Here is a 20,910-nt window from a genome sequence, read left to right as displayed (position 1 = left end):
GGTGGATGAAGAAAACCTCCGTCCTCTAGCAGCACCCCGGGACTCTCCATCACTCTCAAGGGGTCCCCCTTGAGACCATCATGGCATCATGGAAAGCACACGAGAGGCTGGACAGCCAAGCCCGGGTTCCAGCCCCAGCTCTGTGGCCGGTGTGGGTGCTGCCCTGGGATCCCCCTGCCCTCATTGTCCTGGGTTTGGACCCGGAGAGAAGCTCAGTGGCTATTCACCAACTCCCGGCATTCCCTCCAGGAGGGTCCCTCTGAGGATCCCGTGTGGGGCCATTAGCTCCTTGTGTCTCCTGTGCATCTCCGGCAGGTCCGGCAATGTCTGCCAGGCCTTTGCACTTGCCGACACCGGCCTGGAACACCTTGAGCAGGGGCTCTGCTTGCTCCTCGGGCATCAACTGTAATACCCTCTGCTCCACGAGTCTTCGGCACTAACGTCAACTCCTTGTTTCCCTTCCTGTCTCATCCCCCTGGGTCAGCGGGGGACCTGCCTTCCACACTTACGACCCCAGGAACGACCTGGCTCTGTGATTTGTCAATTTGTGGCATGTCTATCTCCCGCTGTAGGCTCTAGGAGGACCCCAACAGCTTTGTTCAATGCAGCACCTGCACAGGCCTGGCACACAGTAGGTTCTCAATAAACGTTTGTGGAAAAAACAGACGAGTGCCAGCTACGTGTCCAGCCTGGTGGGAAGTGCTGAATGCAGGGAAGGGGGGGCAGTGTGAGCCCTGACACCGGCTAAGGCGACCGCATCCTCCCCTTCCCAGTGCCCACCCTCGTGCAGCACCCAGGCTCCCCAGCCACTCTCCTCCTCTGTGTTATTGACATTGGAACAGACTGAAGCATCACGTGAGCTTCGGGGCTCCTGTTCTTTGGGCCGCTAGATAATTATCTGGGCCTTATTAAACCCTTAATTACCCAAACAGCTAATCAGGTTCCTGAATATAAGGACTTTCTCGTCCCAGGGTTGGGAGGCAGAGGTCTGTCATCTGCAGGCTATCCCTGGGCTCAGCAAGGTAAGGACAGGCCCCATCCGTGGAAATCTCCCCAGACGGTGTCATCTCCAGCTCTGTCATTTTATAGATGAGAAGAGGCCCAGAGAGAAGGGACTTGCCTGAGATCACAACAAGTGGGTGGAAGGTCAGGGCTTGGATCAATGTCCCGACCCCTGCCTGGATCCCCCCCACCCCCAACAGGAAGCCACTGAAATTTTCAGATGCTGCAGGACTTAGGCAAGATGGAGACAGAAGATCCAAGGGGCCTCGCTGGGCTCTGAGGCTGAGGGAAGACCGTGGAGATCCTGCTTTGCAGGATCTCAGAGCTGAGCTGGGGCAACAGGGGCAGAGAGAGGGAGGAAGGGACTTCAGTTGGAGGAAAACATGTGAGCAGAGGATGGGGTGCGGACCGCTGGAGACACTCATCTTCAGTAGGATGGATTAAGACAGTCAATTTCAAGCTGCAATCTTTGAGACTGGGGCTGTTTGTCTCTTCCTCCTGGTGGAGGAGATGAAGGCTGAAATTAGGACTTGAGGATGAGCAGGCTGTGGATTGGGGCAAGGAAGGGCATTCTAAAGGAAGAACAGCCGAGGCAAAGGACAAACAAAGCCAGAAACAAAACCTTAGCATTGACTGTCCCAGAAACACTCACACAACCCTGTTACCCCAAGCTGCTTATCCCCCAAGTAGGCTTTTCATTTTTTAAAAAAGATTTTATTGATTTATTTGAGAGGGAGAGAGCATGCACCACAGAGAGCACAAGTAGAAAGGAAGGACAGAGGGAGAGGGAAAGGCAGACGCCCCACCGAACAGAGACCCTGATGCAGGACTCGATGCGAAACTCAGTCTCAGGACCCTGAGATCATAACCCGAGCTGAAGGTAGACGCTTAACCCCCTGAGCCACCCAGGCGTTCCCTACCTAGTGGCCTCAATACCTGGCAATAGTGCTGGCCTGGGCATGAGAGACTGAGGTAGGCTGTCTTGGGGCTGGGAGGTGGGGTTGGGGCCGGAGGAGACCTTCACCAAGCCCCTTCCTGCTAGGTCACCCTGACATTGAACTTCACAATAACTCTGGGGATTTTCAAAGAGGCTCGGCCTTGAGCATGCAGGTACCCCACACATGCCCGTGGCACATGAGTGTGTGTGTTTACAGACGTCGAGGAAACACTAAGACTGATTTTGTTTAAGCCCAGAGAGAGCTTTAAAAATTGAATGAGAGACTATGGTTAGTGCTGTGAAGTGTGTAAACCTGGTAATTCACAGACCTGTACCCCTGGGGCTAATAATACATTATATGTTAATAAAAAAATTTTTTTTAAATGTTTAAAAATTGAATGAGAGAGAAAGAGATTACATTCTGATTTAGCAAATGTTCATTGTAGGCCTGAATGGTCTTCCTGGCGTTTTAAAAGTTGGCTGCTTCTCATCATTCAGGTCTCAGTCTCAATATCTCCGTCTCAGCAGGGGGTCTTCCCTGACCCACCCCCCAACCCTCATGCCCCGAGTGAGCATACACACGCACACGCACAAGCAGATGCACACACATGCACACGCACACACACGCACACAGCCCCCTCCACGCACATGCACGCACGCATGCACGCACTCTATCCCATTCTATTGCTTCTCTTTAAGATTCAGGAGGAGTAGGACTATCTCTGCCATGTGTACCTTGTGGCCTGGTCTGCCTAGCACATAACAGACACTCAGTAAATGTGAGGTGAATGAATGAATCCAGGTATGGGCTCTGGCCTGGGAGGCAGCTCCAGTAGGCGCCCACCTCTGTGGGTCCGTGGAGCCCCCAGTGGTAGAGCCTGATGTTAGCAGGAGTCCAGCTGGAACTCCCCGTCTCTGGGTGACTCAAGCCAGGCGCCACGGTCCCTTTTTAAATCTGCTCGTCCACAGCTCAAACCTGAAATAAACACTTGCCCTCTGCTTGGGAGAATTTCAGGTCTCGGTAAGTAAGAGGGTGGAATTTCTGGGGGTCCGGGGTTGGGGTGAAGCTTTTCTGGAAACCTTGAAGGGCCCGGGGAGGTCCTTATTCAGTTCTCTACTCACTGCCTATCAGATCTGTGTGTTTGCCTCAGTTTCCTTTCTGGTGTGGTAATATCTCAAGGGACCTTAAGGAGCTGTGAGTTGAGATTTCTGGAAGTGAGATTGAGCCAAAGGAAGTGGGGGATGCCATTGACTGTAGTATCAGGATTGGGGGAGCAGAGGGTTCCCCCATTCCCATACTATGGTGGGAGTTCCCCATCCCCTCTGCGGCCCTGGCATTGCCTGGCACTGAGCTGCCCTTGAACTTATGAAAAACAGCAGCTGAAGCCCCCCACCAACCCCATAATGCAGGCTGGTCAGAATATATCATGCCCACAGATGGGGAAACTGAGGCCTAGATAAGGGGAAGTGACCTTCCTGGGGTGCCCCTGAGGCTCTGTGTTTAATCTGGACACTTTTGGACTCCTCTGGAAGTCAGCAATGAGGTTTGTGGAACTGGCTAGAGTTCAAAGGCTCCTGGACCCCCAAGACCATCCAGGGGGCCTGTTCTCTTTTGGAACACGGGAGGCCCCCAGGGAAACTGGGGCCTGGGGGGCTGCAACCAACTGTGGACCTGTGGCACAGGTGGAGCCATGATGCAGATCCTGTTTCTGGCCCTCTGCGGCCTGCTGACCCACACCCGAGCAGACCCTGGGGCACGGCTGCGGCTGGGCATGAACATCATGAACCGCGGTGAGCTGGCGAGCGGGACTCGGGGCTGGGGGCAGGTGGGGCGTGGTGACCGCTCCTGTTTGCACGGCCTTGAGCATCCCACGATCCTCAAAATAAAAGTTAACGGCAATGATATTATTCCTCCATTTGGCTGAGGAAGAAACTGAGACCCAGAGAAAATAGGGTGACTTGTCCAGGGTCCCTCCACAAGTTGGAGGCAGAGCTGGAAACCCTGCTTCCCCAGAGACTCTCCAGACCCTGACAGCAGGCCTGGGGCCATAAGAGGATTGTGGGGAAGACAGACCGGAGCCAAAGCCCAGCTCTGCCAACAATTTGCTGTGTGACCTCAGGCAAGGTGTTACTGCTCTGTGTTAGGGTCTACTCCTCCATAAACTTAAAATGTAAAGAAATGTGAAATCGGGTGACCAGTCCTTACAATGAAGTGTGAGTTTACACTCTCCTGGGGTACCTTTAGTAAAAGTTACTTGCCACCTCCTAGCTCCACGATGTCAGGGGAAATGAAGTCACGTGCTGCTGCAAAGAGCTGATGACAATTCCTCCGGCTCTGTCTTCGTCCCCTTTCTGGGAATCAGTCTCTGACTGGGGGCTGGGACCCCTAGTGGGGAACCAGCAGCATCTGCATCTTTAATAAGCTCTCAGATGCTCCCTCGTCACGCAGCTTTGAGGGTGGCTGGGCCACAGGATAAAGTCAATACTCTAGCCTGGGGTTCAGACCTCCATGATATGCCCCCTGCAGACTGCTTCCTCCCTGTCCTGTCTGGCCCCCGCCCTCCAGCCTTGCTGAATTTTCTCACTCTTAACTCTCTATGCTACCTTCTTCCTTGCTTCTCGACTTATGCATTTTTCATGGACTAGCCTTCAAAGTCTCTGCCTCCTAGTGAAAATTCCTATCCCTCCTTCAAGAACCAGCTGATGGGGCACCTCCCCTTGGAAGCCTTCCCCAGCTCTTCTCCTCCTGGAACAAACCCCTCCTGCGGTTCCTCCAACTGTCTGCATACTATGGATGGCTCTTGTCACTTGTTACTGTCATTGCTGGTGACTGCTGCGTGAGGCTGAGGAGGACAGGGGCCAGGTGTGGCTCTTCTCTGAGTCTCCCCATCACCCAGCCCAGGGCGGGGCACAGGGACTGTGGGCACAGAGTTGTGCCACTTGTGAGTGGCCTATGCCTGGGATGTCTGAGAGGTTGGCTCCAGACAGGAAAGCAGTGGGGAGCCCCGCTAAGCATCTCTCTGTGACACCCCCCCACACCCTGTCCCATCCAGAGGTGCAGAGCGCCATGGATGAGAGCCACATCCTGGAACAGATGGCAGCTGAGGCAGGCAAGAAGCCCATCAAGGGCATCACCAAGTGAGTAGGGGATGGGCTTTGGGGGTGGCAGGGCAGAGGGCGGTGGGGAATGCTGTCCAGGACCTGAGAGGGCAGAAGGGATAGGAGACTGCCTGGGATGTGCTGGGGAAGATGGACTCTGAGCACTCTGCACTGAGCTGGAAATAGACGGTAACCAATTAGCAGTGTCTGCTGAGAGCTTGGGTCAGCAATGCTGGTGATGGAGGGTGTCAGATGAGCCACATCTTTGTTATCCTGGATCTTGACTGGTGATTCTCAACCATGGGGGATCTTGCCTCCAAGGGACATTTGGCAATGTTGGGAAACAGCAATGCTGCTAAACATCCTATGAGACACAGGACAGCCCCCCACAACAAAGAATTATTCTGCCCAAAATGCCAACAGTGATGCCATTGGCAAACCTCCCCATCTTGCCAGTGGGGAAGCTGAAGCCCCCAAAGAGGAAGGGTACAGCCCAAGGTCACACAGCCAAGTGTCCTGATTCACATATGGCAAGTACTGTGTACAAACAGTTTCCAGGCTTTGCATCTCACGATGGCCCCATGACGCAGGCTTATCCCTGTGACAGGACGGGGGCGGGGGGCGGTTACCCAAGAGTTCCAGACATGGTGGTGGAGGAACAGGGTTCAGGGCCTGGGTTTCAACAGTCGGGTTCTCATTGCTGTGGATGTCTGACCCCTCCCAGTGTGAAAGTGAAGGATGTGCAGCTGCCTGTCATCACCTTGAACTTCATCCCTGGCGTGGGTATCTTCCAGTGTGTGTCCACCGGCATGACCATCACTGGCAAGAGGTGAGGATGGCAGAGGAGGGGAGGGGGAGAGGAGCATGCCCTTGTCTTACTCTTCTGTGTACATTTATTGAGTACCTACTGTGGACCGCCTGGGCGCTGTGCTCTGAGATGGGCATATCTGGTTCCTGCGTTGGGTGGGAACCAGACCTGAGCCTAGACGATCACAGACTGAGCGCTTAGCCTAGGACAGAGGAAGCACTAGCAGTGTAAGGGCAATCAAAAAAGGCTTCGGGGAGATAATGATAGCTGAGGAGGGTTTTAAAGGTTGTGTAGGAATTCCCCAAAGCAAGAGGGAAGAGGAAGACTGGTTTTGTGACCTTGAGCAGGTCCCATCCTCTTTTCTGTCCTGTGGGGGTGGTGCCTCTGACCCTTTCCCCCTCCCAGAGTTGCTGAGACTGAGAGCAAAGATGAGACAAGGATAGTGGCCGCAGTGGCATAGCTGTCCATGATGCCTGCTTGCCCGCCCCTCCAGCTTCATGGGCGGGAACATGGAGATCATCGTGGCTCTGAACATCACAGCCACTGACCGGCTTCTGCAGGATGAGGAAACGGGCCTCCCCGTGTTTAAGAGCGAGGGCTGTGAGATCATCCTGATCAGCGTGAAGACCAACATGCCTAGCAAGTGAGGGACTCCGTGGCTGGGGAGGTGGGTGGGGTCCACGATGCCGCCCCTGCCCTCTGTCCCGCTCCCGGAGTCACTCCCTTTGTCGTGTCCCTGTATGTCTCCTGTACCTAACTGCCTACCGTCTATGCCCTGTCCCCATCCTCTGTGTCCAGCATGCTGCCTAAGGTTGTCAACAAGTTCCTGGACAGCACGCTACACAAAGTTCTTCCGAGCCTGGTGAGTGCCTGGAGCAAGCCTCCACCCGCACCCACATCCAGGGCAGTGCTCGGACCAGGGCTGGAAAATGCCTTTTCTCTCGAGTGCCACTCTGACTGACTGAAGAGGACTCTGAGGCTACGGCTGCCTCAGGGGGGAAAAGTGCTTTGATCATCTAGTGATGTCTGCCATGAGCACAGAAGGAGGAATGCTTACCATTTGCTGGGGGACCAGTCCTTGCTGATTCTGCAGACTGTGGTTCGGAGCTTGGGACTCTAGCCCAGGCTCTGGCACTGACTTTCTGTGTGACTTGGGGCCTCGGTTTCCCCTCCAGTCCCTGTCCCTCCAGGACTCTTGGGTCTCCCCATGGAGTCCCATTCAGCTGTGAGGAATGAGGTCCTCCATGCCGGGGCCCCCTCAGCCCAGCGCCTTTCTGCTTCCAGATGTGTCCAGCCATTGACGCGGTCCTGGTGTACGTGAACAAGAAGTGGGCCAGCCTGAATGGTGAGTGGCCCCAGCCATGCCTTGCTCCCACATGGGGACATCTGGATGGCTGGATTTGGCAGCCTTCATTCCCCATTCAAGCGCCTTTTCCAAGCCCAGCCTTGGGACAGAAGAGGTCTAAGGTCTCGGTCTAAGGTCTACCCCCCTACTGTCCAGATGGGAAACCTGAGGGCCTGAGGGACTCTGGAATTTTTGTCTCAGCCTTCCATCCAATGTTCTATCCATGACCCCCAATACTGCAAGGACAGCAGTCATGGTGGGCTCTTCCACAAACCTCGCATCCTGCATAGTAATCCTATAGTGATGATACCTGACTCTTTCCTCTGCCCCTGGGGATCTATGGCATCTGCTATCTCAGGGTTCATGGGGTTTGTTAGTGGGGTGAGAGGAAAACCCAATGGCTGGGAATGAAGAAAACTGGCCCATGTGCTCAGCAGCATGGCCTGGGACACTTTACTCCTCTGAGCCTCAGTCTACACATCTATAAAACAGGGCCAAGAATCCTGATCACACCAGTCTGTTGTGGGAACTGAGCCACAACAGCCCTCAGGAAACTCTCAAGTTCTGTGGCCACAGAGTGATGCAAGGGAGCGGGATTTCCAGGCCAGCCACCACTGGCTCCATTCTACAGATGAAGTTACTGAGGCCCAGAGATGCTAAGCAACTTGCCTTGGGTCACACAGAGGGCCAAGGCCTCTAGTACCTGGGCCAGCTCAGATAGCAGCTGGCTGATGCCAGCATCTATGACCTGCCCCTAGTTGGACCCTCTCTGAGTAGAATCCTTCTTGCACAGCCCCGATGCCCGTGGGCCAGATGGGCACGATCAAATATGTCCTGACGTCCATGCCGACCACCACGGCCAGCTCCGTCCAAGTAGACTTCAGCGTAAGTGCCAGGGGACCCCCCAGGGTCTGGGATCTCACCAGCCTGCTTCTGCTGGGGAGGTGGCTGGACTGGGCTGTGGAGGGTGGGAGGGTCCTTCCGGCTCTGGCAGACCAAGCCCACCAGGAGAGTGTTCCCTGACACTGAAGCTTTCTCCCTCTCTCTGCTCTCAACATGAATCCCGAGTCCTGAGCTGACTCCCAGGACTGCTGACCCCACACTCACACCTTCTGAAGGCTGTCTGCTTCTTGCAAAGAGTGGCTCATCCAGTTGTACCCATGGGAACACGGGGGCCAGGTGGTGGGGGAGACAGGACTTGGGTCTCACTGGGAGTTGGTGGCAGAGGTGGGTCTCCAGAACTCCAGGTGCCTCTTCCTGGATTGGGAAGAAAAACCTCGCAACATCATCTTCTCCTGAAACCTTCCTCTGGTGCGGTGCTCCCAGGCCTTGTGTTGTTTGCCACTCACTTCCTTCTGAGTATAAGCAGAAAGTATGTCTACATCAACGAGAGCTCCAACCCAGTCAGATTAACTGGGGTTATTTAAGCAATCCCATGAGTGACCACCTGTGGCTTAGTGATTGATCCTTTATCCTCAAGGCCTCAGTTTACCCATCTGTACCCTAGGAGGATAGCCTGCTCTTGGCCCTACCATCTAGTGACTTGCTGACTTGAGGGCTGGTTTGGCACCACTTAGTTTGGAGGACGGAGTCTTTTTTTCTTTTTTTTAAGATTTATTTATTTATTTGACAGATCACAAGTAGGCAGAGAGGCAGGCAGAGAGAGAGAAAGGAAGGGAAGCAGGCTCCCCGCTGAGCAGAGAGCCTGATGCAGGGCTTGATCCCAGGACCCTGGGATCAGGACCAGAGCTGAAGGCAGAGGCTTTAACCTACTGAGCCACCCAGGCGCACCAAGGAGGACAGTCTTTTTCCCAGCCACAGTCCTTCATGGCCAAGGCCGAGCATCTCTCTCCCCGCTGTCCCACAGCCTACAGTGCAACAGCAAGGGGGCAACACCATCCAGCCTGCCAACGCTGGGGAGGCCTTTGAGTTCCCTGAAGGCTATACTGAAGGCTCCTCACAGCTGCTGCTCTCGGCCACCTTCCTCACTGCAGAGCTGGCCCTTCTGCAGAAGTCATTCGATGTGAATGTCCATGATATGAAGGTGAGCTGCCCTGTAATGACAGTCCCTGCTTGGCGTGTCTGTTCTGAGAATTATCCTGGGGCTGGGGAAAGCACCAAGACTGGAATTGCCGGGACTGATTTGGGTCTCTATCATCAGTGTGCCCCAGCACCGACCATCTCTCTGTCCATGTAACCACATCTACTCATCCGTCCGTCCAACTGTCCATGCAACCAAGCATTTATAGATCAACCTACAGGTCTCATGCTCTGGCCATCCATTCCCATTTTCTTATCCAGTCATCAGCCCCTTGTCCATCCATCTCACCGTCATGTATTCCTGCCCTAGACTCTATCCATCCAGCCGCCATCCAACCACAGGGTCTGATACTACCAAAGAAGTGAGTCTATATCTGTCCTTCGCCACCCAAACACCCATCTACCTACCCAACTCTCCATTATCCAGCCTCCTACTCATCTGGACATTCATCCATCTTTCCATCCATCACCGCTGATCCATCATTTCATCGTCCCATCCATACACCCTCCATCCATCCATGTACCTTCTCATCCATCCTACCACCTATCAATCTATTCCTTATCCACTCTACCTTCCATTTATCAGACCACCCCACATCTTCTTACCTACCCATCTTCTTATCCATCATTCCTTTCATCCCTCCACCCACCCCATCCACCTGCTCATTTATTATTCATTCTCTTGCATAAGGGCTCATCCGTCCATCCACGAATCCATTCAGCACTCATTTGTTGATCCATTTCCCCATTTATCCACGCACCCACAATTCCGTCCACCCACCCTCCTCTCATGCATCACATCCATCCATTCTACATCTGTCTGCCAGTTTTTCATCCAACATTTTCTCAGCATCTGACCTTATGCGAAGAGCCATGGACATTGGGTCATGTAAGCCACAATCTGGGCTACCCGGGAGCTCCTTATCTACTTAATCACAGGGTGATAATATGCAGGAGGGAACCACAGAGGGCTTACCTTATAGACTCAGAGGAGGTGTCTGTTCAGAAGGACAGGGGAAGACTTCAGTAATCTTAACCTTGATTTATTTTGTAGATTGGTCAACTGCCCCCACAAACCACAAAGACCCTGGCTGGCTTCATCCCTAAAGTGAGTGCCCTAACTGCCCATGATCTCCATATCTCCCTGCTCTGTTCTCCAGTTGAAGGGAACAAGGGATTTGGGAGGCAGACTTTCAAGGTCACATTTCTCTTGTCTGATATAGCATCATCCTGACTTCTCCATAAAGTACTCTTTGGGTCTAGCATAGAAACAGCTCAGGTTTTGTGGGTTATATTTTCTATGTCTAATAAGAAAGAGCCAGACTGCTTGTTTTGTTTCTTTTATTTCCCGGTAGACATGCATGTCATGTTTTCTGTGCATGCATGCCCTTGCATGTCATGTTTTCTGTGTCCAGGGTACTAATCACCCACTTCATGATGGACTCCTGGTTTCAGCTGAAGCCACCCATCTGAGGGTGGGCCTTGAGGGGAGTGTCCTGGTTTCTGTAGGTAACTAAGGCTTATCCCAAGCCGAAGCCCTTGGTGACCCAGATCAGGATAAACAAGCCCCCCAAGATCACCATGGAGACAGGCAATAGCCTACTGCACCTCCACGGCACCCTGGAGATGTTTGCTGTTCGGCGGCGGGGCAAGGCTCCCGTATCCCTCTTTCTCCTGGAAAGTGTGAGTACAATCTCTTTCCCACTTAAGCCCCACTTTATGGATATTCAAGGCTGCAGTGTAGGATTTTAGTTGATAGCCAAGTAATATATTGACATATCCTTAATTAATCCCAATTATGTGATCCTAACCTCCTGGGAGCTGTCACCTGGTATCTGATACTTGGTTCTGCCACTGAACCTTTGAATGGACAGAAAGATCAACAAACTGAGGGTCAACAGTTGGGTCCTTCCTTTCTCTCTCCTCCCTCCATGCCTATCTTCTTCCCCCCTTCCCTACCTCCTTTCCTTCCTCCAACATTCATTAGCATATACAAGGGCTGAAAAGGGCTCACCTAGGGAAATATAGGAGCCTAGGAAGTTCTCAAATCTAGTTGAGGAAATCACGGAGGACTTCCCAGAGGAGGTGATGCCTACACTATGTTTTCAAGGTTGAGCAGGAGCTGGCCACAGAAAGGGTTAATGCTGGTGATAGAAGGTACCCCACGTAGATATAACAGGATGTGCAAAGGCTGGAGCAATAACGTGGTGTGTGCAAGGACCTACAAGGTGTCAGATGTATTTATTTTATTTTATATAATTATTCAAGAGAGAGACAGACAGAGATAATGAGAAGAAAGCATGGGTAAGGAGGAGAGGGAGAAGCAGGCTCCCACTGAGCAGGGAACCCGACATGGGGCTCGATCTCAGGATCCTGGGATCATGACGTGAGCCAAAGGCAGATGCCCAACCAACTGAGCCACTCAAGTGCCCTGGTGCCAGATATTTTTAAGAGTCTAATCCTGGGGCAGGTACAGAGATGTTGAGGAACCTGGGCTGCGGGCAGGGGGAGACTACTAGATTCAGTTCCTGAAGATGGGATGGGCAGAGAGGAAGACCCCTGCTTTGCCATGGCAATGATGCAGGGAAGGTGGTGGAGCCCCTGGGTTTTATCAGCCCTTATGGGGCACCCACTGCCTTCTCCCTGCTTTTGTCCCCTTCTGCCACCTGCCAGCACTTCAACCTGAAAATCCAGTACTCTGCTCGTGAGAACCGTCTGCAGATGGTCACCTCTCTGAACAGGTAGGATTCTGCTGCCTGTGCTGGTGTCCTTGTTCCCCTGCACGGGCATTACCACAAGTGCTTGGTTTTTCTGCTCCAGGGTCTCCCTCTGATCCATCCAGCATGACCCACACTGCCGGGCTGCTCTGGTCACCATCTCTCTTCTAGAATCCTCAATATCTCCCCATTATTTGCATGATCTTCTCCCAAATCTTAGCCTGGCACTCAAGGCTCATCTCAAATTCTCCCACCACTGCTTCTGCTCTTCTAGGCTCTTGCACAGTGAGTCTGATCGTGGGTCCATGTCCCCTTTTCCATTAATAAGCTTTTGCCCATGTCATCCAAATGCCACCTGCCTCCTGGCATCCACCATAAATGCCACCTCTTCCTGGAAGCCTGTCCTTCTACTACCAATAGCTAACATTAATAGAGCTCTGTCTGTATGTGAAGCACTGGCTCCAACGTTATATTCATTATCCTACTTCAACACCATAGTCTTCCTCCTTACTTTTTACATTTGACTTAATCTTGGATCTGACTTTTATCAGGCCAAGATTCTTTCGGTGCCAGAGACAATTCCAACTTAACTGGCTAAGCCCAAAAGAGAATCTTCGGGCTCACATAATTGAAAACTCTAGGGGTAGATCTTAATTTCTTACTTTCAGTCATGGCTGGATCTTAGGTACACAAAGTCCTCAGGATCTCCCTCCTCCCTTGATCTTCACTGTCCACTCTGTTGGCTGAATTCTCAGGCAGCCTGTCCCTAGGTGGTGTCAAAGTGACCCCAACACCAAGAGAGGCCTCTTGTCCAATGGGGGCTCAGTTCCAAGTTCAAGGCTGCTTCTCATTGGTTTAGCATGGATCACATCACCAGTCGGAAACTAGCCACTGATGTCAGAGATGAAATGTTCTGATTGGTCAGGTCCGGGTCGTGCTCACCCTGGGACTCTGAATGCCTTGGAATGAGAGTGGAAAATGGGAGGTCTGCTACTGAATAGAGAATAGAACTTGGGAAGACAAAATCAGATGACTGTCACGGGTGCCATCATGTATTAGTGCTTATTGGAGGCTGTGCAGGGAGGGGGTCATGTGAAGGGTCTTAATCCTATGCCCTGCAGGGATGTGGGACTGATTTATTGGGCAACAAACCCTTGCATGCCTAGCATTGGGCAGGAGCATAGACATGGCTGGGAGTCCCAGAGGGAAGGGTCAGGACCCTGAGAAGAAGGAGTGGTTTGAGCTGTAGGAAACAAAATAGGCTGTAATGAAAGGAGAGGACTGCTCCGTCGTAGGTAGTATCCAAGTAGGGACTTACGAGCATCTGGTCTGAAGGCTGTATAGGGACTTCTGCATCAGGGAGGGTCTGTAGGTGTTGGAGATCCCCTTTATCCGTGGTCAGGAGCAGTAGCTCTGACTGCCCTGCCCACTCCTTGTCCCCTGCCCCTGCCACCCCATGCAGATTACTGAGCCTGTCACGGGAGTCCTCATCGATTGGTGCTTTCAATGTAAGTATCTCAAGTGCTTCTTTCTGGTCTGGTTTGAGGGCAAGACTGTGCTTGTTCTCCCTTGGCAGGGATGGCCCCTGAAATGGAGGCAGAAGGAATAGAGCAGCTCATGCTGGGGCTTGGGGAAGCTGGCTTTGCTGTGTGACCTTGGGAAATTCACGTAGCCTCGCTGAGTCCCTCTCCTCTTCTGGATAGAATTTAGACATCTCCGTGAATTGATTTTAATTACACTGTTGTGCATAGCAGCAGCCTGGTCTGGGTTGGTTGGCCCAGCTGTCATTTTTATTAGTCTCTGTAGCCTTAGGTCCTAGGACAGAACCTGACCAGTAGGCACCAATAATAATAATAACAACAATAGCACTTCCTAAACACTTACTCTGTGCTCTGTGCTCTACCCAAACTCACTGATCCCCTGGGCATAGGCACTATTATATTCCATTTTCACAGATGGGGAAACTGAGGTACAGAGAGGTAGTGAATGAATGACTGATCAAAACTACTGAGTTTTCTGTAGGAGCAACATGAGACCCACAGGTCACCCTCTGTGTCCTCAATTCCTCCGTGCCTGCACCATGACCCAAGGCCCATCATGTCACTCAACAGGGGCTAACTGTATGCATTAGCATACAGTCAAACAGGGTCCTTCCAGTTTTGATGCTTGGTGAACAATTTGATGTCTCTAATATGCATTCCTGTGGCCCCCAGATGTGGCTGAAGTGAGGGCTGCAAAAATCTTTTGAACTGAGTTGAATCAAATGATGGGATGTGGGTGTTCTCTCTTTCTCTCTTACCCCCAGGAGAAGAAGTTGACTGGCTTCATTACTGATTATCTCCGAGAAGCGTACGTCCCAGTAGTCAACGGTGAGGGCTCCAGGGGGCTTTGACTTTACTGGTGTCAAGAAACACTGTAAGGAGGGGATGCCACCTTGGTGGTCTCAAATCCCCTTCACTGGCCCCAGATAAGGGAGGCAAAGAGAGAGTGGACTGTCACTGCCGGGTCTTTGAAGTTAATGGAGTCTGAATGTCACCTGTCTGGGGACAAAGGCCCCTTCCACAGTTTGGGATCCTCGGCTCTGGACCCCACACCATGAGTCAGATCTTGCCCCAGACCTGGGATGTGAGTACGCGGTGACCAGGCTTACATTCTCTATGCCACGCTGGCTGGCAGAGATCGTGAATCCGTCCCTGTGCTATTTCCCGCTACTCTGCTCCCAGTGGCCAAGGAGTGGCTTTAAGGAGTAATCAATTGACTGCAGAGTCATCAGCTCAAATGACTTTCACTGTGTTTCTCAGATGCGCTCCAAGTTGGGTTCCCACTTCCAGACCTTCTGGACATGGATTACAACCTGGCAGAGCTGAGCATAGTAGAGGTGAGTTAAGGAGCTAAGAAAAGCCGGGTCAGTCAGTACTTTTGGCCAGTGAATGATGAGCAAAAGCCTGCTTCTGCCAGCCTGGAGGGAGGAGGCCTGAGGAGGGCAGCGGCCATCAGTACAATCCTGCTGCTTTCCTGAACAAGAATCTCCTCCTCAGACCTAGGGCTCCCCTTGGCCAGGGGCTCCCCAGAAGGAAACTTGAGTCCTGCTACTTCCCTTCTCTAATACCTCTGGCAAATGACTTCACCTTTTTCTGTGGCTTAAAATAGGGCTGATAATATGGGTGTATCTACCTCAGAAAGAACTATTGAGATAATTCACCTAAAGGCATACAGTAAGTGCTTAATAAATATTAACTTTACACTGCATGCCAAGTATTTAATAGCAAGCATAAATGTATGTGTTTCTCATTTGACCTCTCCACTCTGGGAGGTAGGGATGCTGTCCCCACTCGATCACTGAGAAAACGGACACTTAGAGGTGCAAAGGGCCACAGGCAGGTCTAGGATATCCTTTGCTCCTACACACCACCCTGGCTTCCATTTCCTGGCCCCCAGCCCGAGCCGTCCTGTGCGATGGTTCCCCGGCCCCACCTGGCCCTTTGCTCCCTTTCAGAATGCCCTGGTGCTGAACTTGAAGCTGAACTGACCAGGGCAGGATTCGCCTGCTGGTTGTACACACGGACCCACCCAGCTGCGCCCCCTGGAGGAGCCCCCGAGTGGAGCCAGTGGGCCAGGGCCCCTTACTGCGAGTGGCCACCCTCTTTGACAAGGAGTGAGTGGGGCCGGCCTGGGCTGGGCCTTGGCAATAAATAGGAGAAAGCTCCTCACGAACATCTGATGGTTTGATCTCTTTATTTGTAGTAAAGTGACGCCTGCCTCTTCTTCCGCTTCAGTGGGTTTTGGAGTGTAAGACTGGCTTGGAGTCTACAGGAACACTGGTCACAGCCTTCAGGGGCAGATGTGGGCATATATGGAGCGCCTGCTGAATGCCATGCTCCAGACTTTACTTGTACTATCTCATTTCATCCACCCAATAACCCATGCAACTATGGCCATCTCCATTTTACAGATGGGGAAGCTGAGACACAGGGCCAACTCCCTTCATGAGGTCACACATCTTAGCAAATGGCAAAGCCCCTCTCGGCCCATCTCAGCTGCTTACCCCAGATCTTGTGTTGAGGACGGCCCCATCCACAGGGAGCCTGCAGAAGCTCTCCCATGTCAGCCTCTGCAACCCTCACAACACCTGTGTGCGGATGGGAGGGTCTACTGTAGTGGTTTGAATGGGGTAGGAGCTCTGGTGTCCATCCTTGTCTGGGCGTCCGTGTGTTCCCGTGTACAGAGTCTGTGCGGGGGCGTTTCTATGTCTCACAGACAACACTCGCATGAGGATGGGCTCCCAGGATTTGCCGTTTATCTGCCCCGTCACCTCTTCCAAGACTGGCACGGCTACTGTTCTCTGCATGGTCTCCATTCACAAGTAAATGCTGTACACGTTCAATTTACACAAGGGTGTATGTCAAGTATATTTCAATTAAAAATAAATATAAAATAGAAAGTAAATGTATGTTTATACATAACAAAATGAACAACGCATTTTAAAACAAGTCTGCTCTATATGGACCTTAAAAATCAGTGTCATTTGCTAGAATGTTAAAAAAAATAATAATCATGACTTTGGGGGGAAAAAAATGTACATCAGGGGTGATCAGTTGGTGCTCCAGCCCCGAAAATTCCTGGGTTGGTAGCCATGGAGCTGTGTGTCTGGCCTCAGTGCGTGTGTCTGTTAGGCTTTCTTTGTCTCCCAAGGGGTGAGTCTTTGTACGTGGGGCTCTGGGTGGGTCTGTGAGGGTGGGGGGCTCCATGTCTGTGGGTGGCATGGTGTGGCCAGAGGTCTGGTCGGGAGGCCAGCACTCCCAGAGCCTATGGGGCCCTGGCAGGTTCACCCTGGCCCAGCCTGGCCTGGACTGATGCCACAGAGGAGGGACAGCCCTCCCCTGCCACAGTCCGGATGCCAGGGCTGTCTCCTCATCTCCCGTCCCAGGCCTAATCTCATTACCCATCATTTCCCCAAAGCCGGGACAATGGCAGCATTGAGGAAGGTCTGGCAGATCCAGAGGCCTAGGTCACCCAGCGCTGGCTGATACCCTACCCTGGGCATGCTAGAGACATCCCTCCACTCCCCCAGACCGCCCTTGGATGTTCCGACAGTACACATACAGCCCCCTGAAGCCTCGCCGTCACCTTCCCCAGGCCAGTGCTCTGATGGAGAAATCAAGGCACATATCTGTGAGAGTCAGGAGGTCTGGTCTCCCCCCATGGTATGACTGGGAGCATATTCTTTGGCCTTGGACAAGCCACAGCTCCTCTCTGGACTTCAGTCTTTCCATCTGGGAAATGAGAGAGAGGTCAGATGCTCTGACCTTAATCTGATTTCAACATTCCTTGAGGGGCCAGTTACCCCGGATTTCCCCCTGGGCAGAAATGGGGTCTAAGCTGGCCAGGGGAGCCCTGTGATGTAACCCCACCTCCTTGGAAGGTAACGCTGGAGGTTCTCAGCCCATGGGCCCTACTCACCTTCCACTCTCTCCCAGCCCTACATGAACAAGTGGAAGCTCAGAGGGATGACGTGACAGGCCCAAGGGTACACATGTGTGCAGCTAGGACGTGAACCCTGCCTGCCCGCATCTAAACCTCTTCCTTCCCCTGTCATGCCACACTCAGCAGTGGGACCCATCATTCTCCTGTAAGGAAATCCAGAGAAGGTGTGTGACTGGCTCGAGGTCACAGAGTGAGAAAGAAGCAAGTCTTTGACTCAGGGCCCACAGCTGACCCTGGGCCCACAGCTCTCAACTCAACTTGGCCTGCCAAGGAGCCCAGCCCTGGGAAGAGAAACACCACACAATGCTCCCCCAAATTTGCATCCACCCCAATCACCACCCATTCTGCCTTCTCCTGTCCCAGCCCACTTTCAATTCTGTGAAGACTTTCCAGGGAGCTCGCCATCCCCGGGATTTCTCGGGCAGTCTGGGCACCCTTTCTTAATGCCCTAAAGTCCATTTCCAGGATATTTGTCCTCACAGCCAGACCGCTCGGGGGAGGGTGGGCACCTAATTTGCAGACGGGGAACTCGCAGCTCTGCAAGAGAAGTCACTGGACAGTCAGAGTCAGGTTTTGAACCCCAGAATTCTGGCTTCAGAGTCTTCACTCTAGGAGCTAATGCCTGTGGGTAGTTGGCCTCCTCAAGTCCACCCCCCCACTGCCACCTCCCTCCCCACTCTAATCCCTTCCTTGGCTCCCCATCACCCTCCCTGGGGCTCTCAATATGGCTGCCCATCAGATTGCCCTCAGAGGCTTGTTAGATCTGCCAGTTCCCAGGTCCCCCAGCCCTGCCCTGCTGGGTCACGGTGGCCAGGTAGGGCCTGGAGATATGTATTTTAATTCCCCCAAGGCAAACGCAATCTCTGACTTGGCTTGGGGGCCTGAGGTAGCTTACAGGTATCTGGGATCTGGATAATGTTTGGAAGGAGTTAGGAGAAGACAAGGCAGGCCAGATGCTAGGTAGCCCTTTCCTGCCTTCCAAGGGACCAAGCTGGGCAGTAGTTGTAATGGTGAGCGTTAGTCCCCCAGCCTGGCTGGACTTGCGTTGCAGGGCCCCAGGGGATGTCTGGGGAAGTCCAGGCGCCTCTCACAGGAGAAGGGAGAAACAAACTGTGGTATGTTCACAGAACAGAGTGGTAGAGAGCAAAGGGGAGCACATCACTGCGTCACACAACATGAATGAGTTTCAGAGACACGGAGCAGGAAACCGTGCCCACCCGTGACTCCATGCAGGGACCCTCGAGAGCACATGGAGCTCATCCCTTGTGTTGGATGTCAGGACTGTGGTCGCCCTTAATAGGCAACGACTTGGAGGGGACACAAGGGGCTGCTGGAGTCTTCAATCAGTAATTATGCATCGAGCTGTAACTTAGGATCTGGGCCCTTCTCTGTATGTGCTTTCTAGTTGAATAAAAAGTTAATTTTAAAAAAGTGGTGTGATTGTGTCACCAGGCTCAGCGTCTGAAGTCATCAGGATGAATACCGTAAGGAGGGGTTCTGAGGCTATGGGGTGGGTGCGGCAAACACCGTCCCTCCTCTCCATGTCCCCAGGTAGTGGTTCTAGGCCCTGGGCAGGAGACAGACCCACAAACACCCAGAAACAAGGAAACAGATCTACGTGTCACAGACTCTGACAGAGGGAATCCCAGGCGGCTGTGGATCACAGCAGGCTTGGGGGTCAGGAGGGCTTCCTGGAGGAGGGGATGCCTGAGCCAGTACCTATAGAAGGATGACAAAACAATAGCCAAAGTCTCCTAAATCCATACAATAACCTGTAGGCTCCCATCGCCTCCTTGGCCATCTGTTTCCCACTGCCCTGCCCTTGGCCTTATGGGCTCTTCCCCAGATATACCCCCCGGCCCACCCCCTCTCCTCCTGGAGGTTAAAGGGGCACACCTGCGCCAATCGGAGACCTCCTCTGACTACCATATTGAAAGCTGCACCCATCCCTGCTTTATTCTTGTTATCAGCCTGTGCCTTTCTGGGTCATGGGTTTATCTGGTCCTTCCTCCAGAGCTACGCTGTCCAATAGGACAGGTGAGCGCTTGAAATGTGATGAGTCTAAATTTGGTGTGAGGTCAGTAGATTTTGCAGACATAATATGAGAAAAAGAGTATATGTCGTCTCATTAATAATTGTGTATTAAATGTTGAATGACAATATTTTGGATATATTGGGTTAAATAAACTGTGCTGTTAAAATGAATTCACTTGTTTCTTTTGACCTTTATAAAAACGTGGTGACTAGAACACGTGCATTCGTGTCGTGGTTATAGCGGTCACCTCCTTTGGGGTTGGGGTTTGCTCCTTCCGCTCATTTCTGGATCCCTGGTGCCCAACAAACAGTAGGGCACCTACTGCAAATGCCTGCTGAAGGGGGTACGGACGAAGGAAGGGATGGATAGAAGGATGAATGGATGGATGGATGAATTTCTCTCCACCATCACTGGCACCAGCCTCAGGAAGGAGGAAAAGCTCCTGTTCTGGAGCCTGGGGACACTGGGGGTTGGGAGGTGGGGGTGGAGTTGGTGCCCATCCCCCAAGTTAGCGCAGAGTTCCTCTCTCCAGGCCCCACCGCTATTTCCATGCCAGGCTTGGGGTCGGTGGGAGGCGGAATAGATTCTGTGCCATCCAGGTGGCCCTCGGGGAACCCTGGAGAGAGACTCCACAGGTGAATGCCCTGCCCTGCCCCCAGCTCTGGGAGGACCGGGCTGCTTCCAAAACCCCACACCTTCACTCCCGCCCCTGGGCACTAACCCCAGCCCCCACCCCCTCCCCCTTCTCTCTCCCCCCAGAAGGAAGGCTTAGCTCAGGCCCGCAGGAAAAACCGCAATTGCTTCTGACATAACCCATTGATGGATTTCTGGCGGCTGTGCCCCCTTTGTGTCCCCAGAGCTGTTGTGGGCATATAAGGGCTGCCCCCAGGCCCAAGAGGGTGGAGGAGCTGGCAAGAGGCTGGGAACCTCCACCCACCCCTCGTGGAGCTGCAGGTGTGGGTAAGGCAGCCTGTGGCAGCCCCAGCCTCATCCAGATCCCCAACCATTGACCCTGCGACCATCCTGTTGTCCCATCTGAATAACGGGCATGGAAAGAATTCACCCTAGGAGGGCACTGGGGTTACCTGGAGGGTGATGGGACAAAAATCCCATTTTACCGATGGGAAAACTGGGGCTCAGCAGCGGCAAAGACAGGGATGGGTGCAACAGAAGACAGAGGACCAAACCGCACTACGGGCAGGGCTCGGGTGGGGGAGGGGGAGGCATTTTTCTTTAAGCCGTAGAAACCAGCTGGTTTCCCCTAGTGGGAATATTTCCTTCTGTAAGGGACCCTGAGGTTATAGGGAGCTGTTCTGGGACGATTCTTAGAGAAAGAAGATAGGCACTGCCAAGATTGCTACCGGTGCTTACGGCATCCATTTGTACATTCGTGCAAGTAAGGGAAGGTGCCCTCCTGGGCAGACACACCCTGTGCCAGGGCAG

At 52.8% G+C, this 20,910-nt stretch overlaps 1 protein-coding gene across 1 annotated transcript; it reads left to right on the top strand.

Moving 5' to 3' along the window:
• The first annotated feature begins 3,630 nt into the window (after window positions 1-3,630).
• BPIFB6 (BPI fold containing family B member 6) lies at window positions 3,631-15,556 on the top strand. The gene is made up of 15 exons (XM_059134475.1): window positions 3,631-3,727; window positions 4,993-5,077; window positions 5,763-5,867; window positions 6,340-6,489; window positions 6,645-6,708; window positions 7,131-7,191; window positions 7,985-8,076; window positions 9,059-9,235; window positions 10,286-10,339; window positions 10,741-10,914; window positions 11,905-11,972; window positions 13,411-13,456; window positions 14,254-14,317; window positions 14,750-14,826; window positions 15,445-15,556. The coding sequence occupies exons 1-15, from the start codon at window positions 3,631-3,633 to the stop codon at window positions 15,475-15,477; spliced, it is 1,347 nt and encodes a 448-aa protein (XP_058990458.1). The 3' UTR covers window positions 15,478-15,556.
• Window positions 15,557-20,910: the final 5,354 nt, after the last annotated feature.

Source organism: Mustela lutreola, chromosome 9 (genome assembly GCF_030435805.1).
Source record: "Mustela lutreola isolate mMusLut2 chromosome 9, mMusLut2.pri, whole genome shotgun sequence".
Taxonomy (NCBI): Eukaryota; Metazoa; Chordata; class Mammalia; order Carnivora; family Mustelidae; genus Mustela; species Mustela lutreola.
This window is presented reverse-complemented; position numbering and strand designations above follow the sequence as displayed.